General features: G+C 43.1%; 3 protein-coding genes across 7 annotated transcripts; all 3 read left to right on the forward strand.

Annotated features, from left to right (window-relative positions):
• The first annotated feature begins 1,667 nt into the window (after positions 1–1,667).
• Positions 1,668–17,830, forward strand: LOC125770760 (potassium channel subfamily K member 18). 4 transcript variants are annotated; one of them, XM_049440720.1, is made up of 7 exons: positions 1,668–2,153; positions 3,558–4,744; positions 7,898–8,053; positions 9,528–9,625; positions 9,733–9,901; positions 14,296–14,498; positions 14,562–17,830. In XM_049440720.1, exons 2-7 carry the CDS (start codon positions 4,231–4,233, stop codon positions 15,303–15,305), a joined length of 1,884 nt encoding a protein of 627 aa, XP_049296677.1. In that variant the 5' UTR covers positions 1,668–2,153; positions 3,558–4,230; the 3' UTR covers positions 15,306–17,830. The 4 variants fall into 4 exon arrangements, with proteins under 4 accessions (XP_049296677.1, XP_049296676.1, XP_049296679.1 ...); XM_049440719.1 differs by having other exon boundaries at positions 1,668–1,923; XM_049440722.1 differs by lacking the exon at positions 7,898–8,053 and having other exon boundaries at positions 1,672–1,923.
• A 114-nt stretch (positions 17,831–17,944) lies between these two features.
• LOC125770757 (inactive rhomboid protein 1-like) lies at positions 17,945–23,190 on the forward strand. 2 transcript variants are annotated; one of them, XM_049440710.1, is made up of 7 exons: positions 17,945–18,485; positions 18,582–20,850; positions 20,912–21,139; positions 21,212–21,550; positions 21,630–21,884; positions 21,964–22,221; positions 22,288–23,190. In XM_049440710.1, exons 1-7 carry the CDS (start codon positions 18,007–18,009, stop codon positions 22,792–22,794), a joined length of 4,335 nt encoding a protein of 1,444 aa, XP_049296667.1. In that variant the 5' UTR covers positions 17,945–18,006; the 3' UTR covers positions 22,795–23,190. The 2 variants fall into 2 exon arrangements, with proteins under 2 accessions (XP_049296667.1, XP_049296666.1); XM_049440709.1 differs by having other exon boundaries at positions 20,912–21,550.
• Positions 23,191–23,556: 366 nt separating this feature from the next.
• LOC125771589 (tRNA pseudouridine(38/39) synthase) lies at positions 23,557–27,604 on the forward strand. The gene is made up of 6 exons (XM_049442353.1): positions 23,557–23,718; positions 23,918–24,146; positions 24,208–25,042; positions 25,109–25,248; positions 27,063–27,308; positions 27,424–27,604. The coding sequence occupies exons 1-5, from the start codon at positions 23,650–23,652 to the stop codon at positions 27,197–27,199; spliced, it is 1,410 nt and encodes a 469-aa protein (XP_049298310.1). The 5' UTR covers positions 23,557–23,649; the 3' UTR covers positions 27,200–27,308; positions 27,424–27,604.
• Positions 27,605–27,609: the final 5 nt, after the last annotated feature.

Raw genomic sequence — 27,609 nt, forward strand, 5'->3', positions numbered from 1 at the left:
TTTCAAAGACCGTCTAGTGATGAACAGCGACACCCAGTGCTGTATTCTAAGAAAATATGATCCCACTAACTGCATCACTGCGATTGCCATTTTTCGCGACATTTTCCACCCCTGATGACGTACCGGACAAAAAACCGGACCGGACGGCTGAGTCATCCACTGAAAAAAGGATGGACCACGCGGGCAGGGTGAAATTTACAGCTTTACCGTGAACAGTAGACAGGCAATGTGCTGCCTTAAAACAAGGATTCGGACACACTATTTGTGGAAGGGTGAGTTCATCGCCGGTTTCCAGTGGATTGGTACAGTATTTAGTAAACTTAATGGAGCATTCTATTTTTGCTGCCACAAATGAGTAAGCATAAGTCGAGGACAGCGTTAAAGTCATTTAAAAAAAACATATGGTGATTAGATTCGCTAATTCGCGAAGCTGTGTCACTTGCAAGAGAATTAAATTTCCCAAGTTCGAAAGGATGAGATCGATTATTCAGTCTGTTAAATATATATTCCATTACCGGTGGTGATTCAACGCGGAATCCGAAATTTTAATAACCATTTTCATTATTTTCTGGGAAAACAATTTCACACATTGATAGCAGGCAATGTGTGTTTTTACATTAGTCCGTTGCAGATGAAAACATTTTCATCGATGGGACAAAGTTTGTACAAGCAGCGGATAGGTACAGGAAGGATCCATTTCACGTTGGACGTTTGCCAGTGAACGTTACGGATGAAATGCATCAGTTTATGTTTTTACTTTTACTTCTCTTATGAGCGAATGAAGATTGGATGTAAGCATTACATTGTTTGAATATTGTCAGTTTTTTTTTGTGGAAATTTTTATTATTTTGCTATTTATGCAATTAATAATTCTTTGCACCGTAGTGAAAAATATATTTAAAAAGTTATAATTAAATTTATTTATTTTAATTTACGTTTCAAAAATTGATGTAAATATTAACAAAATGTAAAAAATTTAAATTATGTCACAGAAATAGGAAAAAATAAGAAAAAATAAGAAATAAAACAAAAACACAAGAAGAAAATGCCTTTTGAATATTGTACAGACATCACCATAAATGAAATGAAAATTCAAAAACATAAATAATACATGGAAAAAATAAAATAAAATATGATTTTTTTATAAAATTTTAATACAATTTTAAAATTCTAATTCAATTTTGCATTACAATCATGTCTATAATATAACTCGATCATAAAGCTTTATTTTCTCCTTTTGCACAGTAGAACTACACCCTTTCGCTGTAACTAAGGCAACCGTTTTGCTTCCGTCGTTTTCCGTATTCGTTGCTGAATTCGCGACCTCACAAACACGGCAGCTGAATGCAAGAGAAGGTTACGATTATCATCTTCTTATTGTGGTTGTATTGCTCCCTTCCTGAGACAACCCTTTTCTGAAGGGGTTTCCTTTTTTCCACTTCAAGCAGCTTCCTTTTTCATTGAACATTGCGTTAATATTTTGTACGATTGTTTTGTTGAAGTCGGTGAGACACCGAATAGTCCTGCAAAAAAAGGGTGAAAGGGTAACGAGTGGAGTCTCGGAAGTCTAGCGGAACGGCGGCAAGTAAAAGTGGGTATGAGTGAGAATGAGAAAGCTGCATTTATTGCGTCAGCGAAATTTACACGCAACGTGAATATTTTCATCTCGCATCGCTCCGATCGTCTACTCACGAGCGCAACGTGTTCGCGCTCACACTACGCACCACACCAGTTAACGATTGACCGGCACGGTGGACGGAACCGTTTTTGGAGATCCGCTTTTTATTTTGCCCTGTGGCACCTTTTCGGCGTCTGGTGGCTATTGGCGTCCACAGTGGAAAGTGAAACGTGTACGCTCGAGTGGATGCTGTGCAGTGAATGTGGTGGAATTTTGATGCGATACGATTGTGTGCACGTGTGCAGGTAGTTCCATAAGCGGCTTGTAGAAATTTTATTCGCTTTGCTGAAGTTTAGTGTCTGTGTGATGGAGTCCCGATCGAGGATGCTGCTCGTAAGATCGTTCAGACGTACGTCTGACAGCCACACAGACAAGTCGCATCAAACCGACATCATCTGGTGAAGATGATCGCTGTAAAAAAAACAAAGCGATCACCATAATTAGATAAGCTGCCGATGGCATTGCCATAAATGAAGTACGCCGTAATTAACAGTGGAACCTTTTGCTAGTGATACAAATGGGATGTGACTCAGACGCAAGTTACTAGTTTACAAACATAGTGAAGGTATGCGACCTTTTGACAGGACTTCCTGCACCAACAAGTGCTGTGCGGTGGTTGTAATAATAAAAATAAGTTCGTCATCTATGCTTCTGTTTAACTGTTGTTAGACCTGGCATGGAACTCGGCCTCCCCTAACGGACTTGCTGTTGAATAGTGCATTGGAAAGGCTTTACTACTTGATAGTTCCAAGATATTCAAACAAAAGTGATAGAAAAAAAATTTTTTGTAAGTTTTTTTATATTGATTTTAAAAGGCATTTTTTAAAAGTTGTTTTATAAGATTGAAAATTTAAATTTTTTGAATAAAAATTTTAAAAATGTATATATTGGAGCGTTTTTTATATGAAAGTTAAAGTAAATCGATCAATTTTTATTATAATAAACATAATTCTTTCAGTTTTCCTATTAAAAATAACTTTTGATTTGTGAGGAAAAAATTCAACAATTCAAAGCTCATTATTTCAATGTACCATTGTTTACTCCAAAGATAAATAGTTATTTAAACAAAATATTTTCTCGAATTTTTTTATAACGCTTTCAAAACATGCTTTTAATAGTTTTGCGAAGTTATCTTCTAAACTATTTGTGAAATTATTAAATATAAAACACAAATAAACTGCGAAAAGATGAAAGAGATTAATAGTAACAACGAACAAAATCCACTAAACACTAACAAAACATCCATCAAAACATAATGAAGCATAACAGTGTTTAGTAATTATAGAACAATTGTTCCTATGCTAAAGCAAACAAGAAAAACAAACAAAACATTGGTTTAACAAGCAAAAGAATCCCTACATGTCACAGCAAGTTTATAAACAGAACGATTTAACGTTTGTAAATATTTGTAACCATTCTACCCGAGGTCATTTCGCTGTCATGCAGCGAAATGATTTGAAAAATGAGCATTCGAAATGGACGAATTATCTATCTGCATGAGGAACAAACATATACTCCACCAAACAAAACCGTCAGAGACACATCCAAAACAAAAAGAAAAACGCCTCCCAAAAACAAAAACGGGGGCGAAAGAACCAATTTCTTAACACGTTGCAATATGAGTGATTCAAAAGGATATATTAATAACTTGCGTAGGAAAAGTTGAAGAACACACAACAACAAAAAACGAGACCACAAAGCGTAAAGCACGCGCGTGCTTCGTACTGTTCGATAATAAATTCCCATTAACCGTTCGTGCGGACGTTATTTGACAGTTGCGTTAATTGTACACGCATTCCATGGTTCTCGTGGATGTGAAAACTTTTGCTCCCAGGTTGATGCATTTTCCTCACGTTGGTGTTTCGTATTTCCCCGCCAGGTTACTTTAGTGCGAGCCGTTAATGAAAAGCCAGCAGTTCTTCTGTCACGTGTGTGGGACGCGACGATCGTTCCGGCGTGCGATCGTTATTGATAGATAGTGAGCAAGTGTGCAAGTGTGTACTGTGGTCGACTCCAAAAAAACGACCCCATCGACCTGACCGAGCTTCGGGCAAAGGTGTACACAGTGTGTCGCCGCAGTGGCGAAAGTGTCCCTTAATATAGACCTTCCCCGGTCTGGTGACATACGGCGTTTTGTTGAGAATGAGCACAACCGTTCACCATTCTACCACGGGCCGGTGACCTGAAAATGTCGCTGGAGTGCAAACGAGCTGTATTCGCGATGAAGCTACGACGGAAAACTGTGTTCAAGTGTTAAAGAAAACGTGGCGTTTGTCTCGTCAGAAGAAAGTGAAGGTTTTTCTTTTAGGGAGGTGATAATTTTAGAAAACAAGCGATTTTTTTCCTGTGTGTGTGTGTTTTGTACGAGCTCTCAGAACACCTTGAAAGTTAAGAATTGCAAGAGAAAGTGCTAAAAGAGTGACGGAATTTTACGCCACATGAAAGCGACATAATATTCGCGTTAGTGGCCGATTTTTTTGGGGTTGAAGAGTTGAAGATATTAAAACTTTGGGCAAAAGTGTCCTGTAGCACGTCTAGAGTAGACATCAACCATGACGCAAGGTACAGATCCGAAGGCCTCCACAAATGCGGCTGGATCCCGGCCGCGGATTAATCTCACCATGCCGCCAGTCTACGTGGCGCCCCCGCAACATACACCGGCCAAATATTCGCCGGCCCATTACTTCCAACAACTGCACCAGCAACAGCAACAGCATCAGATGCTTCAGAATCCACTCTATCAGCCGGGTATACCGGTAACGCCCGGTTCTCCGACAAGGATCTCGCTCGGTGCCGACGGTACGGTAACCGAACAGCCCGACTACACCGACTACTACTCGATGTATCCGGCCAAGGCGGGCGAGTTTATGTTCAAGCAGTTCGAAGGCTTCCGGGACTTTACCGTCAACACGGCCAAATCCGGGCTCGGGGTGGGTGAAAAGTCCGTCTTCTGGATGTACACCAAGATCACCAGATGGTCCAGGAGTTGGTTTACCCATTTCTTTCTCTTCCTCATACTGTTCCTGTACTCGGTGGCCGGTGCAGCACTATTTATCGCTGTTGAAGGTATGTATTGGGTGATGGGAGGGATCGTTCCTAAAGAATCTCCCTCATGACATGAAGATGTCGCTTCAAAATATATGGTTGGAACAAAAGGATTGAGGAGTATTGGGTAAAGCTGGGTTTCTAGACATCGTCTCCATAAATGCACCCAACTTCTGGGTACATTTAGCATTTCAATCTCTAGTAAAGAAATTTTATTACTCATATAAGAATATGAGTATTTCTATAAATATTGAATCTTTTGGAAACGAATTTGAATGAAAAATTACTAAACGGATGAAATTATTGATCAAGAAATTCAAGCCACATCGTTTGTTGATTATTACCTTTTCTAAATTCTGTTCTATTTTTTGCCCAGGTCACGAATTCCTCCTTGAAATAGTTGAATGAATATTAATTATTTTTATTTCAAGAAGAAAATTTTACATAAAATATAAAATCCTTTCTATGTTTCAATATTCATCCCGAAATTTTTAACAAATTTTTAAAAATCAATTTTTATCTTTAATATCAAATTATTGTTTTATTTAAAAGAATCTTTTAATAATATTACCTACTGTACTTCATTAAATCCTGCAGATTTCTAGATCTTGTCTTTTATTATTGTAAATCAACTTCAAATCTCCAAATAGATTCAAATAAAAGTTTAAGTCTCATTCTATAAAATAATTTAAATTTAATAACATCTCCTTAACTACCACATCTTGCTGACCACGAAGTAAATAGAGAGATATATAAAATTAATTTTAAAATCCTCTCAATGTCACACTATAATCAGACTTTTCAACGTCGCATTTAATGCTTTTTGTATGTGATTTTTATTGAGCACGTTGTCTGCTCTGTTGCTTGCAAAAGGAAGAACGATTTAGACAACGCACTAAACATCCATAAAAAAAACAATCCGTTTTTCTCCTCAGTCTGCCCTTTTGCCCCAGGAACCCATATATTTAAAACACACAAAATCCGTGACGACACACGCACAGTACGAATTTGATGTCATTCCGACCATCATTCGGACATTATCATCTGCCGCAGCATTTGCAGTGCTGCTAGCCATAGCCATACGAACCATTTTGTTACCGGTGGTCTTTTGCAGACATTATGCTTTATTTTGTTATTTTGTCTCGATTTTCCATCATTGCCACGACCACGCGGCGGCCTTCCTTCACCCTTTGAATGCTCCATCCAATCATTTAACGCACCACAGCAAAAGGTTTGTGTGCATTGGTTTTTTGGTATAGGAACAGATGGTGCGAAACACTCGTCACTCGACATCGGCTGTCGTTGGCGCAGTGTGCACGCGGTCACACATTTATTTATTTTTATTTTGCCTAATAATTTTCCGTTAATCATCCGCTAAAATTATCTCCCATTGGGGCCTTTGGTCTGTGTTTGTGGTTTTTTTGTTTCGGGAGGGTTTCGGGAGGGCAAAACGCACCGCTGGTTAAACTTTTTCCTTACAGAAAACAGTGCGTTTCGATTTCAGCACGAAGCTACAAAGCGTGCTAAAGATTTTGGTGGGGTTTTTTCCTTTGCCGAAGGAGGGACGAAAACCAGCCACCGATGTTTGAGTTGTTCATCTTCATCGAGTGGTGACCTGCTTTTATATTTTCGAGAAGATGTCAACGCTGTCAAATGTCATCATGCGGTCGATGACGAACGATCCGCTGACAAACGATCGCATGAAACATGGCTTGCAGGTGGTTTGCATTTTCGGTAACCTCCTCAAAAAAATAGAAAACAATGTGACTCAAAAGCAAAACGTCGGTTTGTTCTACTTTTTAGACAGGTTTCTCATTAGGACAGCAAATTAAGTATTGCCACAAAACAATGAACAGGATTATCAAGGGATTATGCTTCAAGATCACTAATGATGGTGAAACATAATTTGAAAATAGATTTCTGAAAACAGTCGAGAAGACATTAATTTTAATGGTTGTTGAACACGTGTACTCTTGTAGATGCGAGAATACTACATCAGCCAGCTTAGTAAAAGCAAATAAACATGCTTTTACATTAAATTCGAAGTACATGACATTAAAAGTGTTTTAATGAATTTTTAATTGCTAAAAATATATTGTTTTTCATAGATAAAAGTCTTTTTTACTAGTTTTGAGTTGTTATGGATTTTATACAACTTTTTAAAACATATTTTAAGAACTTGCAATGTTTTTTCTAAGTTTTCCAAAAATACTATCGTCAAAACGTTGAGCAATTATCAGTAAAGTTAGATTTAATAAGACAAGTTCTTTTACTTAAAAATTATTACGAAGCCATATTGAAGTGTGAATAGAAAAAAAAATCTCGTTTCAATAATTTTGTAGCGAATAATCACATTCCTAACGTAATGTTCCAGAATGTTTAATTTAAGCTTAAAACTTTCTTCGCCACCGAAATAATATTGAATAAACTATTGAATAGTTGATGTAACAGTATGATGTTACCATTATTTACAGTAAATTATGTAATAAATTAGTTTTAATTAAAACAATATATAAAAATTCCTCCTTCGTTGTATATAATTACACGGGCGCCTAAAAGTATGCAATCAGCCACGCAATTTGGTTGTTACATGTGTTTTAATGCTTAACAGCTATAGAAGCCAGCTTGCGTGAACGAATTAGATGGAAATACATAAATTACATCGCAAATGAATTAAGTTTGGGGAAACTTTACAAAAATGCTACTGCTCACAACGTACTAAACAAGCGACGAAACCGTCTTCAAAAGCAATGCGCAAAGTTAAATAATTTCAAATGGATAAATATGATTTAATTGCATACTTTTTATCACATTTCCTTTCATCACATTTCACTGCCGCTAGATCGTACGGGCTTTCCCCGTGCTATAAGCACACAGTCACCCATTCCGCTAACAAAATTCACTTGATCGTTTATTCAACGCGAAACGCCATCGCCTCCACCGAACGCAGACAGTTTAATTTGCTTCGTATCGTAAACCACGTTCCCTCCTCGTTTGATTGCTTGTTACGACATTTTAAAATCTTCATCCCATGCCTGAGGTCAGGAATGACGTGTGCAAATGCGTAATGACGTGCTTCGCCAAATAAATCGTGCTTCTGCATACGAATTTTGCCTACTAAATATTGATTATTGCAATGTTAATGCTCATCATCCGTGGCGATGCCGGCTTTAGGCGATGCCGATAATCTGTCGGAAGTTGATGTTGCTAGTAATGAATTCAACGATTCTGTCGATGCCTTCTCCGCTACTACTACTACTACTGCTGCTGCTGCTGATGCTGCCGCTGCTAATGTCAGCCTTATGCTGACCGTACCGACTAGTGTATCTGGTAAGTTTATCACATCCACACGCTTCCACATCCTACCGCGGTGGCGAATTATTCCCTGCTTCCGGTTCTGGTTCGGTTCGAAGGACATTAGAAATTGTTTATCGATCGTTAATCGATGCGCACCCTTGCTCACGTTCGATATGCCCCTTTCGTAAGGGGTTGATAAATGAGAAACGCAAACGAATCGGCACATCGGTACGCGTGTTTGATCGTGATCATTTCCCGACTGCTGCTTTATTTTCATTAACCCGCTGGTTTTGTTTGGAGTGAGTTTTTTGGGGAGGTTTGGTATAGATCTATATGTGTTACAACCCCCGCTTTAACTAACCCACTAAAACATAAGGGTACTCGATGGTGGGTCTGCTTTTCTCCAAAGATTACGCTAATTATTTATCCTCCAGGTCACGAACCGTTCTTTATGGCAGGGTGCAAAGGAAAAAAATTAAACGATTACGAGGTGGAAATCCGTTTCTCAATAATTTCCTATCCCTGCTCAACCGTATCAACGAACAGCGAGATCACCACCTGCTTCAAACCGGCAGAGCCAGGCTCAAATTTCATCGCGATCGCGGTTGGATGGTTTTTTGATTTGTTTATGGGGTGGCGATGGCTTAAAAATAAATTCTCAACCTCTAAACGCCGGGACCTACATCTGACGTGAGGAAAAATGACTTCGAATACGTCATCGATTCAATGGTCCCCAGACTCTCGGCCAAGTGATGTTCATTTTCAGTATTTTTCACGATCGCCTAGACAGACTCGAAGACATAGAAAGAGAGAGAGAGAGAGAAATAATGAGAATATATGTGTGTTTTTGGGCGGTTGATTTCCATTGCCATCCCTTTTCTACGCGCAGGTTGTTTTCTTAACCCTTGTTGTGTGTTTGTTCATTGAGGAGAAATTTCCCAGCGGTGGAAGACAGCTGATGGAAAACTTTGTTTTCAGTAAAGAAGTTAATATGGTTGACTACGGGAGGGTGTTTTATTGTTATTTCGTGTGTGTGTGTCTGCATTTTCTTGCTTCCTTTGATTCATACGATCAACCCTACCTACCAGGTCAATATCATTACGTCATTATGCGTCGGTGGGAGTTTGATTGCTTTTGGGTTTACGAGCTCGGTTCCGGCTTTATTGTTAAACAAATAGTACAAAGCCGAACCATGGTGGAAAGCGCCTGGTGGAAATGCGTTCGACCGCGATCCTCGCCTCGACACCGATCCACACCGATCGATCGACTTCGGAAGAAGTTTACAGACCGCGGTACAGAGCGACCGATTAGAAATGTTTATTTACGCCAAAAATCGGTAGCCTTGTTGATGTTGTCTCTTCTATGTCGTCTCGCGGAAATATTAATTCAATCTCTACTCTTGTTTATTGTTTCCCTCTGGACTTTTTTCCCCCGGGGTAATTTTTTGACTGCTGCAAAAATACACATACACACCCATTCGTCTCCTAACTGGCCGGTCGGGATGCAGGAACGCACGAAAAAAAGATGGAAACGAACGTGAACCATGCGAAGCGTATGCTGGCGAAAAACCTACGCATACTGGCACTAGATCGCGAGAAGCTGGAGGTATGTTTTCGACCAGCACTGGATAATTAGTAATGTTTAAAGCAATAAAATGGCAAGACAAATTAATGTGTGCCGTTTACTTTTGTTTTTATTTTTACTACCGGCAGAATCCGGATCCGGACATCTGGGAAGGACGAGCGATAAATCTGGTCGAGGAGTATAGTGCCGTGCTGTACCAATCGTACAAGGAAGGGTCGTTTGAAAACAAGCAAAATAAAAAGACCTGGTCCTTTTGGAATGCGGTCTTCTACTGTGGTACGATCTACACTACTATCGGTAAGTATTTTGTTACTCGAACTCGAATTTTCAATAACATTCTGTCAACGAATTTATCACAAAACTATTAACTCAACATTAAGTCAATAAAAAAACGTAATAAGAAATTTATGATTTTTTTTAGGGAATTTGTCGAAGTTGATCTTTTACCTCCTTAGTGTAATTCAATTTATTTAAGGTGAAAAGGGACTGTACGTTTGGTCTAACACTCCCATGACTATGGATAATATTTCTGTTTAATCTGTCCACCATTTTGCTTCAGAAAGGAAAGGGAGTTTAATAGTAATCATGTTCTGGCAGTCCGACAACCACCAGATAGCACCATAAAGTGCAGCAGAATCTGAAGATGAAGTTCGAGAGCAAAGTGATTCATAGAAAGGACAAGATGAACCTTGTTGTGCGGAAGTATCCGTCGAGGCCAATTTGGCGGTTCCAAGAAAGAGCGACTGAAGGATCTAATTTCTTTTCGAATAGTTAAGGATAACGATTTACCAAAAATCGTCTATCTTCCAACGGCATTTTGATCCGTCAGAAAGAGCTTTTCCGGGAATTTCCCAAACGAAAGATCAAACCCAACAATTTCCATGAAAAAAGGGATGACAATTGATCACCAAAGCCAGGAAAAATGCTAGAACAAATGCCAGCAATCGGTCATATTTATTGCTAAGGTTGTAGCTGATGTACGGGTTGGTAGAACGTAAACGATTTTTTACAGAAGACTTATTAAACGTAGCAGTTAACCAAAATTTGTTTAATTGCAATATCTTTAATAGTTTTCCGTAGCCATTCAAAATTAGGTCATTTTTTAATAAAACTAAAAAAAATAAATTTAAATTAAAAAACGGAACATCCCACTTAAAACAACGGAACGCACTGTAAAACCTGTTGCGATGTCGCAAGCATCGTCACGTTGCGTCGTTTGTTTGTTGCACCCGAACACTGTACGATTTTCCGAAGTTTGTGTAACGCTTCGTAACGCTTTCGACGCATTCAGCATTTTCGGGACTGGAAAGTTTTATTTTGTTTCAACCCATACAAAACTATCACTTTTCCATTTTAATGAAACTTTAAATTGCTTAGAATATTTATATTTTATGCTTTTTTTCCTAATTAAGTCATCCATTGGAAATTTTCCTTCGGTAAACTTGTTTCCACGTTCAAACCGTGTTTGATGCATATCCGTGCGATGCGTACATTTCCAGAGATGCGCATTAAACGTAACATACTGCAGTGATGACGAAATCTGTGTTTGTGTTTATTTAAATATCGTACCTTCATTTAAATCCATTATTTACCAATGTCATGGACACGCTTTTGAACTGAGGTTGCTCTTGAAGGTTATTTGTAGCCGATGAGTTTAAGCAATAAAACAAAACGAGCTTTGGTCATGATTCATTGATTGCATTTGAAGTGCACAATCTTGAAACAGCTGATGTTCTGCCGTCATCACCAAATCCTCTGTTCGGGGAGCACATGTTAAGAGGAATTCACTATACGGTGGGTTTTTCACTCATCCTCATCGTACAAACAATTTGCTCTAGCGAAAGGGAAAAACGGGAAAAGTGAGCGAAAACCTCACTTGCTGCGTGACACAAAACACACGAAAAAAAAACACCCTCAAAAACCGGTGGCCAAACGTTCTCCGCGTAGTGGTACAGTTTTTCGGTATGGTTTCGCTTATTTTTAGCCCCATACCGAACCGCAGAACACTTCGAGCGGCCGTCCCGAACGGTTCCAATCGTTGTGCAGCGTGCTCGCCCGTGACGTTAGTGTGAGAGAATGTTTCCACCGGATACGGCCCGCTTTTCCACCTGACGTTTTTCGCCTAGGAAAGTGATCAGTTTTCCATCGTAATGATTCATTTGCGCGTTTGAGTGTTTAATTGTTGGAAAAATTGTTCGTTAATTGTGTTGCGATAATTGTTCGAAATGTTCACCGGATCCGGTACGAAACGGGGTCATATTTCGTGAGCAGTATGTGACAAGTTGTGGAGTGAAAATTTGGGAGCGAGCAAGAAATCCGAGCGAGCGTGAGCGTGGAAAAATTATTTTTACCCGTCCCGTTGTTCAGTGCGCCAGTTCAGTGTGGGACAGTTGCCATCGGGAACGTGGCAGTGTGGTGTTTAGTTTATTGGTTGAATAAATTCGTCCCCGATGGAAGCGTCCGGGAGCAATGCAGTTCCGGTAGTGGCGAGACGGCGTCGTAGGGCAGCTAGACAGTTGCGTGAATCAACGCCGGATCCGACGCGCGACGGTAGCGTTGGTAGTCAGTCAAACTCCTGCGACGATCAGAGCGGGTCCGAATCGGCCCGTGGCCGTAGCACGGTCGATAGCAGTCCGTCCTCTTCGAAGAAGAGTTTGATCGAGCGTGCGATCGAGTATGGTAGCTCGCATCGGAACAAAATTCTGGCCCGCAAGGAGAAAAAGCTATCCAGTGCTGTGGGACAGCGGAGTCGATCAGTGCCACGAGATGAGGGCGATGTACCGAGCAGTCCGGAAATATTCTCACTACTGCGGCGAGCCAAGCGGAGTCTATCGGCGGCACGGTAAGTTTGGCATCGGTTTCAAGATATCTCTTTTTGTTCGAATTTAAATAATTGGATTGTGAGCATGGGAGGTTATTGGTGCGAACAGTGATTGATGCCCATAGCTGCGATACATGGGAATTTTTTAGGGTGACTAAAATAGTTTCAAACAACACTCTATTGAAGATACGAAGGCGAGATCAAACGAAATTGAATTGCGATTTATATTTTTAGGTATCCTTCATGATTTCTCTAATATGATTCTGTGCAATTATTTCCTTTTAGTAAACCAAAAACGGACGATTCCAGCGATGGCGGTCGTATCTCCGATACGGAAGTTCGCAAACGACGCGAACGTATCGAACGCTTCCAGAGTGAACGATCGCGTGAAAATGCCGACGGAAATGCAACCGCTCCCTTGCAAGCGAATCTGCAGCGGTTCAACGAGGAGAGACGCAAGTTTGAGCTGGAAAAGTTGAAATTCCTACAGGAAAAGCGCGAACTCGATCGAATGCGGTTAAGACGCTTTGAGAAGTATCGCGAGGAACTGCTAGAGGAGCAAAGTCGCAAGTTAAAGGTGAAATTGCAAGAGGAGCGTGCGAAAAGCATTGAAGCAACACCGATGCCACCGCTGGCACCGTCCGTTGCTCATCGAAGTCGTACACCAACGCGGCCGGCCGACAGTTTGTCACCCGCCGTTGGCAAGAAGAAGATACTGATCGTACCGAAAGCTCGCTCATCGAGCCGGTCTGCATCGACCAGCGAAGATGAAGGACGCTTATCGTCCGACGAAGGAAAGAAGCAAACGATCCGGCGTCGGTTTTCACCCCGAAAACCGAAACGACCACGATCGGCAAAGCTTGAATCAGGTGCGAGACGGGCACAGTCTCGTACGGATGGGATAACATCACCCGAATCGGAATTGCCATCAGATTATCAACCGGAAGAGCCAGAGATAGTGAATCGCCATGATTCTCCGGAGCTGAAGGAACCCGAAATGGTGATCACACATAGGCGAGTTGTTGGGCAGGAGGAAGAAAAGAAGGAGTTAGAGATTGAACCACCAAAAGCATCTCTCGTGGAGGATTCAAAAATTGAAGATGCTTTTGAAGCAAAGAGTGAGGAAAAGAAAGAGGTTGAAGCGGATAAGGAAGTGACTGTTGAGGAAAATGGTCTAGAGGTACGTCAACGCCGTAGGCCTCTTGTGCTATACGTCGAGCAACCTGACGAAGTCTTCACCTGGAGACAGATCGTCCAAGAGTGGTATGAAATGTGGCAAGACTTCCTGGACGATCAGCCAGCAGAGATCGTCCGGATGCGTATTCAGGTGAACCACTGTTTGTTCTACTTTGCGGTAATGGTTCTACTGTGTGGTCTCGGAGGCATTGCGTTCCGATTGACCGAGGGCACGTTCGAGTCGCAGTACAAGTGTGGAGTTAAGCGCGTCAAACGAGAATTCATCGATCAGCTTTGGCTTTCTAGTCACAATCAAAGGTAAAACAAGAGGAGTATATGTGAGGAGTATCAGGAATTTACACCTTGAAATTCTTCCCCAACAGAGAAGAGGACTGGAAGTTATCGGCACGGAATCGTTTGCGCAAGTTTGAGGAAGAATTGCAAATTGCTTTCGAAGCAGGCATGAAGTCGTACAGCGGTAATACGGCGTGGAACTTTGTTAATGGCGTGATCTACTCGCTTACGGTGGTGTCAACGATTGGTAAAGCAACATTCTAGAAGGATAAGAAATAATATTTTGCAAATAAATTATATCTTTTTTGTGATTTTTATGGTGTTTCATTTAACTGCTAACATGCTCGATTTTAAATTACTTTTTAATGATAGATTTTTTTTTACTTTGGTTTCATTTTAGGCTATGGACACATTTCACCATCAACGACTACGGGTCGAGCGCTGACAATTTTGTACGCCATTATCGGTATACCGATCTTCCTTATAGTGCTGGCCGACTTTGGCAAGCTGTTCACGAGGGGTATCAAGTTTATGTGGGCCTATGTGCGACGGCTATACTATACCGGATCGTTCCGCAAGGTCCGAAAGACGGCACAGGTGCAGGTAAGTTTCGTCCTTTGTCTTGTGTGGGAGGAATGTACTTAGTTTTATTTTTCTAAATTTTAGGAAGTGATGAAAGGTTTGAATGTTGTGTACGATATGGTTAGACGACCCAGTACAGACAATGAACTGCAAGGGGCAACGACTACAACAGCTGTCCCAACACAACAGCCACAACAGCCTCCGCTTCCTGCACCAGCTCAACCTCCACAGCCGCAAGCATCTCAAAGACCACCATCAGAACCGCAACCGGCTGGAGGCACCGGTATCGAGACAATCCCCATGCCGGATACACCAACAACACCCGTGCCGGAAACGTTCGAAATAGACGACGAGTTCAACCTGCCAATTTCGGTGGCGATCGTCATTTTGGTTGCGTACATGCTGTTCGGCGCTAACATCTACTGTCGGTGGGAAAATTGGAGCTTCTTCGAGGCGTTCTACTTTGTCTTCATCTCGATCTCAACGATCGGGTTCGGTGATTACGTACCACAGCATCCGATCTACATGATGTGCAGCATACTGTATCTCATCTTCGGTCTCGCCCTTACGTCGATGTGCATCAATGTGGTACAGCTGAAGTTAAGCGATAGCTTCCGCCAGGCCAGTGCTAAGATTGGTGCCACCATTGGGCTTCAGATGGCGGAAGCGGCCTCACAGCATCAGCATTCGCCCGTGCACACACCGATAGAGTTGGCCGCAGTACACACCTCAACCCCAACCAGTGCCGTAAACGTTAGCCTCAAGGATACACCGACCTTACCGGCAAGACCGTCCACCTCCGTACCAAAGCCGGAAAAGAAAGAGTAAAGTTTATTTCTCTGTCTCAGCTGGAGGCTTTCATTTTCATTGGAGGCTACCCAAATACGCACAAACACACATCTATACGCACAAGTACAAGTACCAAAACGAAACGGGGACATAGAGACCCACTGACGATGGACTTTGACGGAAAACGCAAGCGCTCTTATAATCTTACCATTAGCTAGGACTTATATAAAAAAAAGAAACAAGTGCATTATTAAGCATCCACGGATGTAAAGGACGTGAAAAAGAAGGGAAGATTGTTATTTAATGTTAAGTTTAAGGACGAACGTTAACAGTCAGACGCTGTGCCGGGTTCAAACGAAGCTAACGGGGCAGATTTGCTTTGGCTATAGAATTAAAAAACAAATGTACGCTAAAAGCCGGAAGCTTCCAGCTTTGCTATTTAAAAAAATTGTTTGCAGTTGCCTGGAATGTGTATGATCGAAATAAATGCTGATATATATTTTAAAACGAAATTCTTAAAAGTCTTTTATTAAAAAGCTTAAGACGCTTTTAAACAATTGATGAAAACATTTTCGAATTTGGAAGATGTATAAGATATGCTCGGATGCAAATATGAAATAAAGAATGTATAAATATAAGTGTTGGAAGCATAACAATACACAAATTAATGACGAAACAAGCTTAAGTAAGTAAAATAATATAATAAATAATAAAATAATAAAAAAAGTTGAATGATTCAATAACCAAATAACAATAAAGAAAGAAATTAAAGAGAAAAACAAGTACAAACTGATACACAACAACAATAAACAAATTGTAAAACAAGTCATAAAATACAAACAAAAAAATACAGACCGTTATGAATAATAAAAGAACAAAAAAAAACATTTCATATGTCCAAAATACTACCAAACATACAAGGTGATAGAAATAATAAAAAACACATATTATTCTCCTTCCATCGGATCAACCACAGTTAACCACTTGTTTGTGCAATAATAACTGCGCCTCCATCAAAAAGCCACCCCACTCACACTCCACAGCAACAACAACAACAACAAAACGGGGAAAACACATTGCGTGACTGTGTGGAACAAGGAAAAACGGTAACGATAAGAAGGAACGGTTAAGGATAAAATGCAATACGGCTTTACGCACATGCGCACACGGTGGAAAACAATACACCGCACACATGTAAGCGCCTACTGCGTGGGGAAAATTTGTTGTGATTTTTTAGTATGCCCCTTCTTTTTGCAATCACACGGTTCTTCAGTCAAAAGTGAGCGCTACCAACAGTGAAGCAGGAAAAATCGATAGTCGATGTGTGTTGCGTTGGAAAATTCGGAGTGCCGTTCCGCTAACGGTGAGCGTTAATGTTCGGAATTTTGGAATGGAAAACTATACCGTGGGATGGTAAAATAAGGCAATTGACCGCTGGTAGGATGTGGTGCAGCGAAGGAAAATGAAGAAAAGCTTCGGATCGATGCGTAAAGCTGTGAAAATAGGGACAGTGCATCACAGTTTCCGTGAACCGTGAACTTAGGGGCCTCCATCGTTCCCGACCAGAGAAGTTGGGCGTGTGAGGAAAGCTGTGTGTGTGCGTGCCGTGTTGTGCGAGCGTGCGTTTCGCTGTATTTGTCGCGAGTCCTGTCCGGCAGAGTGTGTGAGAGACAGAGTGTGTGAAGGATTTTTCTGCTCCATCACTTGGCCAGCAGTCGACACAGACGGGAGATACTGGAAGGTATACACACCACACGTAGGATTCGGACTCGATTGTGTGCAATTTTCAAGGCGAATGTGACGGGATTTTCGTGCCGAAGATTTTCCTTGTGTCTCGCTAGGGATTACGCGGGTATCCTTTGTGGCGAGATAGAAAGGATGGATAGTGACGGTACGGGCAGAATTCGTATCATCGCACCACCCAGCAACAGTACGCGACCGTGTCCTGGTGCGTTGGGGTGTGTTTATTTTAGCAAACTCAGCCATTTTGGAAAGTAATTCCAACCAGTACGTGCGATCGCGAACCAGTGCTAAAGCTTAACAACCACTGTCGGAAGCTCGTGCATTCACGCAAAAACGTAAATCGCAGTAGCCTTGGCTGGGTTGGGGTTTTGGAGAACGTACGTGTGTACCATACGGGTGTGTGCTATACGGGTGTTTGTGTGTGCGGAGTGCATGGGGTAGTAAGTAGCCAGCGTGAAAATCTAACAAACGACGATGGCACCACATTGCCCCAGACGGGCACAGGCGTCTGCGGATGATGGATAGTGTGGTTAGACCAGTGACGATGGTGTTTTAGTGAAATTTTTCGTTAGTCAAATTTTGCGGTAACTTACCCGAAAGAGGGTTGCCCGTCGTCGAATAGGATAGCACAAATTTTTTCTCGGCTAACTGGGTGGGCTAGTCACAGTGAGCAGTATGCAGCAGCTGTAGGATCGATTTTTGTTCCTCTTCTCGCTTCAATTCGCTTCGGGTTCGTATGAGCCATACACGATACTTCCGCTTCTAGAACACAACAGCAGAAGGAAAACTTGCCATAATTATTAGAGAGTTACGACGAACAATCTCGCCATCATAGAGTAGCCCATCGAAGAGCTATATGAGTAATAGAATCTGCCTAGCAACACATCCCAGCAAACGTTACGGAGCTAAGGAGCGGAGGAATTGATGCGTAAAAACAGGCACAGCACAGTGGAACGGTTCGGTACGGTTGGCGTAACCTGCTACGCATTCGGAAGGTATGAGCCGTAGCCGCCGGTCATCGTTTGGCCACCAGCACTATCAGCAGCAGTTTACCGTCACATCCACTATCAACTACGACGATGGGTTGTGCGATGGTACCAGCGGTCCTGGGCTGGTCCCAACCGGCGGCACAACATCTTCACCGTCGCGGTTTAGCGACTCATCCTACTCGAACCTGGGATCCCGCCTGACCGCGTATGTCGCCCAATCGCCACACGCTCCACAGCCACCATCACAGCCCACCCTTCCACCGTCGTCCGCATCTTCGGTTTCCTCCATGACTGATCGATATGGTGCCGCCGCCGAGGAGTCACTGAGACCGTGTTGCATCTCTCCGGCCGCTCCGGTCACAAACAGCAGTCATGCCGGGAGTAACGTATCCAGTGACCGATTCTCGACGAGTTCTGCACCAAACTCCATCATCTATCCGGAAACGCGCAATGGACCACATCACCGTTCCATGTCACCTGGATCACGGTAAGAGATACCGAGTCCTTTTTTCGGAGTTCTAAAGTTTCTTCACAGATCAGTAATATTCTTGACGTTCCCTTATTTCTACTCCCTCTCCTCCAGCACAAGATATCCCGTTCCGGAACGGTTCCGAGATCCGCCTGCTTCGGCACCTCCGCAGCAAACGACACAACCGAAGCTGGACCAGTTTGGCAACTATCTCATCAGCAATGCACCACTGATAACGACCTCCGAAAGTTACAACTATCTCACCTCGACTGTACATACACCGGTCAAGCGATACATACCGACACCACCGCCTCCAGAGAACTTCCAGCATGAGCCGACGGCGGGTGGCCTAGGCGCTAGTCTGATGGCCGGTCTGATGGCATCCGGTGGAGGTATCAACATCATCAACCATCCGCAAGCTGGCAATGGGACGGGATCGCTTCTCAAGTCGCTACCATACCGTCTAAAGGTGCCGAAAGCGGATGGGTCCGGAATGGGAGAGGATACGACGGATCATTACGCTACACCACCAAGAGCACGACCGGTCGGTAGCAAATGTCAGCAACCGATCTGTACATTCACCCAACAAACCTCCGGAGGTGGTACACTCGGTCGTCAGACGCTACAGCCAGATTACTCAATGTTGCGGGCAGCCACTCCGGTAAGCATCATGAGCGAACCGATGGTGATCGGTCATCAACCATCGTCGGACGAGGAGCAATGCTACCAGTGCAACAGTCTCCGACAAGCGACCGGAGTACATCAGACGACTCAAACGTCCGGTCCGATCAGTCCGCAACCGCTCTCGATCTCGTCCGTATCGATGTCTGACATGGAGCGCCAATCGCCCCTCAGCCCACCGTCACTTGTGTCGCATGCATCGTACGCCCACCATCATCACCATCATCACCATCATCATCATCATCAGCAACAGCAGCAGCAGCATTACACACTCGCCACTCCCGCTGACGATGGACGAAACGCACAGCAGTCGCTTATTATCGCGCAATCGCACGCACTGAGCAGTGCGTGTAGCAACCCATCGATAATCATCCAGTATCAACATCAGCAGCACATTCAGGCGCATCAGCAGATTCAACAGCAGCCGCTTTATCAACAGCTTCAGCAGCTACAGCAGCAACATGCTCAGCAGCAGCAGCAGCAGCAACAACATCATCACCAGCAACAGCTACAGTTGCAACATCAGCAAGCACAACAACAAGCTCAACAACAAGCTCAGCAGGTTCAGGCTCAGCAGCAGCAACAACAGCAGCAGCAACAGCTGCAGCATATGCATCTTCCCAGACTTCAACCCGATTCTACGCCTTCCACCCTGCAGCGAAACGTACAGGCGATACGCCAACAACGGTTGACGCACAAACAGCGCATTAAGGAGTATCTGCGTCGCAGCACATCACAATTCTTCGGTGTCGATCAACTGCACGAAGATTACGAGCAGCAAAAGTGGGAAGACCGGCAGAAGCGTTTCGCTATCCGGCGGTTCGGTTCCCTTAAGGACGAACTACCGGCAAATGCACGGCCCAACGAACCGAGTGCGGATGTGATGAACGACCATCTTACGCACAGTGATCGACCGGACATACTACCTGCACAAAGTCAGGATGAACCGGAAACGGAACAGAATCGCCGACAGCGGTTCAACCCATACTACCGTCACGAGGGTAGTGAAGAGTTCCTGGTCGAGCGGAAACCGTCCGTTTCGCGGATGATGCTGAACGGGATTGTGTTTGTGGTGCAGAGCCTCCGTAACAGGATTCCACGCAGACAGAAGCAGTGGTCACGTAGCTTTGCGCCGGCACACGTGGCGTTGAACAATGATGACAATGATATCTACGATGGGTTAACGCCGGTACAGGAGGATGAGATGTTTTTCGACATCCCGGGCGGTGGTGCTCAGAATGGGAACGGTGCTGGAGGTCCTCCGGGACCGGAGCAAGACCTTGGCGCTGCGGTTCAGGATAATTCCCATCAGATATACATGCTCGAGACGGACCGGGCGTTGGTGAGCAATGGATGGCGGACGCGAACAGCTGAAGAGCAACTTCATCTACAGGATCCCGCTGCTCGGGCCGAGCGTAATAATGCAATGTTCCAGTTTTTCTACGGCCAGCGTATACCGGGCTCAATACTGGAGAGTGTACTGGACAACTCGAGACGTCCATCGCGCCACTGCATTAAGCTGTTGCGCCCAAACGCGCTAGACGATCGGTATGACTACCGGCCATTCTTTACTTACTGGATCAATACAACGCAGATACTGGTGCTGCTGTTAACACTGCTGTGTTACGGCGTTGGTCCGATCGGGATCGGATTTGAGCAGAAAAGCAGTCAGGTGCTGGTGACTAGTTTGAGCTTGCAAACGGTAAGTTACACCTTTGGGGTGAGGTTTTCCTTGGATAACATTTTGTTCTTCACGCCCTCAGGTACAACACTACGAGCCACGAAACATTTGGATAGGACCACGAAGAGATGACTTAGTGCACCTGGGATCCAAATATGCGCCCTGCATGCGCAGAGATGGCAAAATCATGGATCTCATATCGAAGACAAGAAAACAGGAGCGCGAAACAGCCTGCTGCATACGAAACGATGATTCCGGCTGTGTGCAGAGTTCACAGGCCGACTGTTCCGTGCGAGGGCTATGGCCTACGGTATTGGCACCATTGCCGCTGCAAACGTTGGGCATGCCCTTTATTCACTCGTCTAACCTCTCCCATCTTCAGACCATCTCGACGTGGAAGAAATGGTCCCCGGGTGATTCTGGACCGGGTGGACGCATCTCGGGCAGCGTCTGCGGTCTCGATCCGAAGTACTGCGATGCGCCGGCCTCGGTTGCACCGCACGAATGGCCGGATGACATCACCAAGTGGCCTATCTGTCGGAAAAACAATCAGTTTACGCAACGCTTCCGCTTTAAGGATCACACTGCCGAGCACATGGTCTGCGAGGTGATTGGCCATCCGTGCTGTATGGGAATATCGGGCGAATGTCGCATTACGACGCGCGAGTACTGCGACTTTGTGCGTGGTTACTTTCACGATGAAGCATCCCTGTGTTCACAGGTTAGATAGTTTGGCCCGGGGGGGTTGGGCATGCATGAACATAACCCCAAATGAGGTTTCTCCGTCTTTTTTTGCGTAGGTTTCCTGCTTGAATGACGTGTGCGGTATGTTTCCGTTCATCGTGACCGATCTTCCCGATCAGTTCTATAGGCTGTTCACGTCACTCTACATACACGCTGGTATCGTTCATCTCATAATCACTGTTGCCTTTCAACACATACTCCTCGCGGATCTGGAGCGTCTGTTGGGATCACTGCGAACGGCGATAGTTTACATCGGTTCGGGTATCGTTGGCAACCTGACCAGTGCCATCTTCATGCCCTACAAGGCAGAGGTACGGACAGCTGATCTGATGCAGTTTCTGGGTCACTTTCAATCTACAGTTATTTTACATAACATTGCTTTCGTTGTAGGTTGGTCCTTTACCATCTTTGGCGGGAACTCTATCCTCGCTGCTGGTGCTACTTATTCTGTGTCACTGGCGAAATTTGAAGAAACCACAGTACGCAATGTTGAAGATGCTCTTCCTAGGCTGTTTGCTTTTCGGTATGGGCACCTTGCCATGGCAGCAAAACTTTACCGGCTTGATATCGGGGCTGCTGTTCGGTATCACCTTCACCCTCGCTCTCACCCCATACCTCAGCTTCACCAAGTACAGTAGGAAAGGCAAGGTAGGTTTGTCGCACGGAGTTCTTCGTCGGAGTGTACCCTTTAAGCTGGAATTCCGTTCGTTTCAGATCAAGCTAGTGTGGACCTGCTTTGTGCTACATTTCGTGCTGTATGCGCTCATCTTTCTGGTGTTCTACCTGTTTCCGACCATATTCTCGCTCAACTTTCTCGAGGGCAATCAAATCTCGAGCATCAACGATAACAACGGCATGCACGATCACTTCAACCCGTACGACACGTTCAACTACTTTAATGGTAAGAACACTGACGGTGGTTCCTCGCACGGTGGTATGTTGCCCGGCGAGGGCGGCAGAAATGGGGGCGACGTGGGTGGAGGCGGCGGCAGAATCAAGGATTACGATCGTGGCGGAGGAGGCAGCAACCGGTACGGAGGTAATGGGGGTGGCGGTGGTGGTGGTGCTATTAGCATGTCGGGCGGCACGATAAAAGCCATTAATCCCAAATACAATAATATAAATAGTAACGGTAATCTGAACGCAAAATCCAATATTCATAGTTATAAGATGGTAGCTATATGTGAGAAGGGACAGTGCAATCCGCGTCCGAACGCATGACGTCGATGTGTTTTACGCTCGGTTACGACTACATCAATACAATTGATTTCCATTTTATTCATCCTTATCACAATTATTGTACCGTTACATGATAACGCATATATACCGATATACTCCATATACCACGTGAAGCAGTGAACAACCGGATGCAGGAAAACCTAGCTAAAAAGAAAAATGATACAAAAAAAAATGAAAAAGAAAACCCCAGTTTAGGAAAATCGTCTGCGGAAACAGGGCGACCCTAGTATGTCACCAATGTATTACATGTCAGTGGATCGGCTAGCGAATATGCGAACAGATTAGTGAATGGTGTACACGCCACGTGGTGAAGCTGGCAAAATCTAAGTAAAAAAAAACGGTAACGAAAATTGAATGAAATATATAATGAAAAACGCATGGTGTTTCATTTCCATAGAAGTAGTTTTGTGATGTGTATAGGTGAAGAAATCCTGAAAGAATTTAATTTGCTATGGAGAATTTCGACCATACTATTCTCATACAAGAATGTTATGGTATTTACAATTTTTCTATTAATTAACAGTTGTAATTATGCCAATGAAATCGAATAATTTAAATCAATTTTAAAGGAATAATTTAGTTACTAGTAATCTGTTTTTATTTCTCCACTCATTCACGTGTTATTCTCAACAATATATTCAAATTTGCAGTACTAGAAGCAGCAATGAATTTGGCTGCGTTCTTTCAATTTTAGCCATTTTTTCCGAACGCAGCCAAATGTGTCCCGTTTGACACGTGTCAAACCGGCATGTAGATTGTTTATGTGGTTTGTTTCGTAAACATTCGCTCTCGTTGCAATCGCACTTGCTTTTATTTGGCCTGTTTTCTGCAAGAAATATGGAAGTAAAAGTGAATAAAAAAGAGAAATGCACAACAGAAGATGAACTACAATCGCTTTCTAAAGAAGTAATTATCATAACGATAAATGCTGCTGCTTAACACGTGGACGGCAATTCTGTACTGCTTTTCGTTTTGTCCGCAATTTGTTATAAGCAGCGGGCGCACGTTGCAACAGACGCAGACAAATCGAAAAATAAAGATCCTACGTGATGCTGAACTGCATGCCGAACTAATGACCTTTCTCTGTTTTCATTTCTTTTTATAGGAGTTAATAGATAAAATCAAACAGCTTGAATTACACAAAACACAACTAAAACATATTCTAAGCAGATTTCAACAAACTCTTATAGAAGATAATGAAGGCAAGCAGAAAAAGAAAAATCGACCGTTCGATTTTAGCAAGTGCTACAAACGGCACATTATGTTACGATTTTATTATCTCGGTTGGGACTATCAGGGTTTTGCAACGCAGGAAGATTCCATTGAAACGATAGGTAAGTTTGTTAGAAATATGTTACTTTATAAGACATCTAATTTTTTATTTGTAATCACCAGAGTATCACTTGTTTGCTGCACTGAAGAAAGTATGTCTGATCGAGAGTCGTGAAACTTCGAACTATAATCGCTGCGGACGTACCGATAAGGGTGTAAGCGCCTTTCATCAGGTGATAAGTTTGGATGTTCGCTCAAAGTTTCGACCGGAAGAGCAGCTACAGGAGAGCTGCCTAGCGGCCGAGCTTGATTACTGTTCGATGCTTAACCGGGTGTTGCCGAACGATATTCGTTGCCTTGCCTGGATGCCGATGGTAAATCCTGCGTACAGTGCACGCTTCGATTGTCGTTCGAGGACGTACCGATATTTCTTTCCGCGAGGAAATCTGAATATAGCTGCGATGGAGGAAGCCACTCGCTATCTGGTGGGAGCAAATGATTTCCGAAATCTATGCAAAATGGACGTTGGAAATGGAGTAGTTAACTTCGTGAGAAGCATCGATACAGTTTGCATACGGTCGTGCCAGGTGGATGGTAAGAGCGATGCAAGTTATGACATGTTGTACGTCGAGCTAAAAGGTAAAGCATTCCTATGGCATCAGGTACGATGTATTATGGCTGTGTTGTTGCTGGTAGGAGAGGGAAAGGAAGAACCGTCGGTAGTTAAAGAATTGCTAGATGTTCAGAAAAATCCCTGCAAACCACAGTACAGTATGGCAAATTATGTGCCGTTAAATCTGTACGAATGTCTGTTTAACGAGAAAAGCATTCAATCTACCGGTGAGGAACAGGTGGCATCAGATGGTGGAAGCGACTTACGGGAATGGATCTACAATGATGAAAATTTGCGACGAACAATATCCGAGTTACAGGGGTTGTGGACGAAACAAAGTGTGAAGTATGAGAATAGTAACGGGCTTTGAGTTCTTTCGCACTATTTATGTTTCATTCTTTCTACTTCTAGAGCAACAATGATTCGGGAGATGTTGAAGACGTTGCAAGATAAATGCGCAGGACATCGTCCAATTTCGGATCAAGCTGTACTTTTAACGGAAGGTGTAAGAAGTAAAGAATATTGTCCTTTACTTCAACGAAAACGATGTGGTAAGCTTTTTTTATTTCAATCCTATAATTTTACGTTTTCATATTGTTGAGATCATATTGCTTCCGATCTAGTACGACACTCCCCTATATCAAGTAGTGTTCTAGCACGGAGCGATCTTGCCAGGGCGTAAATGTCAATTGCGGAGAGCAGTGCCACTGACGTAATGTCAGTAAACATCCTATAAATTCGTAACCAGAAGCTTGCTTCAACTTGTTGATGATTAACTCTTTGGCGTCCATCGTTTGCGACTGTTCGTTAATCAATCGTTTTGTCAGCATGCGGATGTAAACCTTTTGGTACACATCCTTGTCCTCGATGTGTACTTTAAGATGATAATGCTGCGTGTCAGCATTCTGGTCGATTTCGCCCTCGGCACTACGGCATACATAATTATTACTGCGCTCCAGGAACTCCTCGATCAGCCGCTTCAAACCGTCCGTTAACGGTTTGAGAAGGATGTACAGATTTCTCAAATCAGTGCTTTTTTCATTCGCTACCAACTGTTTGCATTCGGAGTACAGGAAGTTCATATACTTGATCATCGTTTCTTCCTCGCACACTTAGCAACAATTCACTAGCGACGATGTGGAAGTTTTGATCGACTTAGCGGATCCGACTTTCAACATAAGTGGATAAGTTTTTACGGCCTGGTCGTATTGATAAAAGGTCGATTTATTGATTGGTTCGGAATGGTTTTGGGATTTGATAGAACCAAATCAGTTGAAGATGGGAGACAATCTTCAAATTATAATCAAAACAACGTTGGGATGAACACCAAGAGGAGTTATCAGTACTGGTGTACAAGTCATTGCAAGGACATTCTATTACTAAACGACAGCATTGGTAACCGGTTTGCTGAAGTGAATTGTTCTGCACTGGTAGTCGATAACAGATCCGGTACCACGTGCCATCTTCCCATCGATTTTGGGAGGCACCCGTCATCTTCTTCTATTTTACGAGAAAGGCTATATCCTCCTATGTTCGTTCAAACTCGCATATTCAAAAACGTTGCTTCCAAGAAGTCTTGGTTGTTCACTCCCATTTTTCACGGTTTCAGCTTTACGATACACCACAGTGGTTTGTACATGGTCGCACTATGCGCGTTTAGCCTGCCGGCCTTTATAAGTTAGCTTATAGATTTCGGGGGAATTCCCGTTTATAAATCACTAGGTATGTGTTGTCACTTGGACTAGTCCCAATGGGATTGGTGGTCGAGTGTGTTCTACCTCTTCAAGAGTAGGAACACAACTGAAAAAGATTCTTACGCAGAGCAAGCGTGGTATCCTGACTTTGAAATATCCAATTGAGCACGGAATCATCACCAACTGTCACTGCACCTTCTACAACGATGTTCGTATCGCACCAGAAGAACATCCGATGCTGTTAATGGAGGCCCCATTAAATCCCAAGGCCAATCGTGAAAACATGACGCTAATCATGTTTGAAACCTTTAACACGCCGGCAATGTATGTCGCCATGCAAGCCGTTCTCTCTTTTATACGTATCCGGTTCGAAGGACCAAATGTAGTGTAGAACACTGATTTCTCAAAATGTAGGTCTAAGTTTTACGAAAACACTTAAATTGCGTGTTCTTCGAATCTTTGTAAGCAACTGAACTCTTTATTTCATGTATACTTTGATCCGTTGGCTCTCATCTTGTTTACGTCACACGCTCGATGAGTAGAGCGTGCGCGTTTACAAGGAGCGATCGAGAGCGTTATAGTTCACTCAACACACATAATATTAACATATCATTTACTAGGTAATAAAATACATTATTTATATTCTGGTTTTCTTTCGCATAAACTTACAGAAAGCCTGGAGAACCGCATCGAACACTATGCCAAGAAGCGACGCATCGAGATTATCGTTAAATCAAACGACAGTAACGCGGGCGGAAGTAATGAACCAATCCAGCAAGGTGAAGGCATCAATACCGACGACTGCTAAAACGTTGCAAGATAAATACGTGGGAGATCGTCCCATTTCTTATCAAGCAGTACTTTCGAGGGAAGGTGTAGAAAGAAATTTTGCCCTTTACTTTAACGACAACAATGTGGTAAGCTAATAGACATGGTGTTGGATTACTATCCTATAATATTGCGTTAGCATTATTTATTACCATATTGTTTACTAATATTTATATTCTCTTTTTCTTTCACATAAACTTTCAGATAGCCTAGAGAATTGCATCAAACACTATGCCAAGAAGCGACGCATCGAGGTTAGCATTAAATCAAACGACAGCAATGCGGACGGAAGCGACGAACCGGTGCAACACGATGAAGGCATCAATAATGACGCTTATGTAGATCACAGTGTGACGAGAATAGAGAATTAGCTAGCCTAGCAAACACCGC

This window comes from Anopheles funestus, chromosome 3RL, assembly GCF_943734845.2.
Source record: "Anopheles funestus chromosome 3RL, idAnoFuneDA-416_04, whole genome shotgun sequence".
Classification (NCBI taxonomy): domain Eukaryota; kingdom Metazoa; phylum Arthropoda; class Insecta; order Diptera; family Culicidae; genus Anopheles; species Anopheles funestus.

What these genes read in the sequence shown, in the direction of transcription:
- LOC125770760 (XM_049440718.1), top strand. Translation starts at nt 12,055, where the DNA reads ATGGAAGCGTCCGGGAGCAATGCAGTTCCGGTAGTGGCGAGACGGCGT. An exon ending in TACGGTGGTGTCAACGATTG is followed by an intron (nt 14,143 to 14,295) that starts GTAAAGCAACAT and finishes GTTTCATTTTAG; the next exon opens with GCTATGGACACATTTCACCA. An exon ending in GAAAGACGGCACAGGTGCAG is followed by an intron (nt 14,499 to 14,561) that starts GTAAGTTTCGTC and finishes TCTAAATTTTAG; the next exon opens with GAAGTGATGAAAGGTTTGAA.
- LOC125770757 (XM_049440709.1), top strand. Translation starts at nt 18,007, where the DNA reads ATGAGCCGTAGCCGCCGGTCATCGTTTGGCCACCAGCACTATCAGCAG. An exon ending in AAGCATCCCTGTGTTCACAG is followed by an intron (nt 21,551 to 21,629) that starts GTTAGATAGTTT and finishes TTTTTTGCGTAG; the next exon opens with GTTTCCTGCTTGAATGACGT. An exon ending in TCATGCCCTACAAGGCAGAG is followed by an intron (nt 21,885 to 21,963) that starts GTACGGACAGCT and finishes CTTTCGTTGTAG; the next exon opens with GTTGGTCCTTTACCATCTTT.
- LOC125771589 (XM_049442353.1), top strand. Translation starts at nt 23,650, where the DNA reads ATGGAAGTAAAAGTGAATAAAAAAGAGAAATGCACAACAGAAGATGAA. An exon ending in TACAATCGCTTTCTAAAGAA is followed by an intron (nt 23,719 to 23,917) that starts GTAATTATCATA and finishes TTCTTTTTATAG; the next exon opens with GAGTTAATAGATAAAATCAA. An exon ending in TGGACGAAACAAAGTGTGAA is followed by an intron (nt 25,043 to 25,108) that starts GTATGAGAATAG and finishes TTCTACTTCTAG; the next exon opens with AGCAACAATGATTCGGGAGA.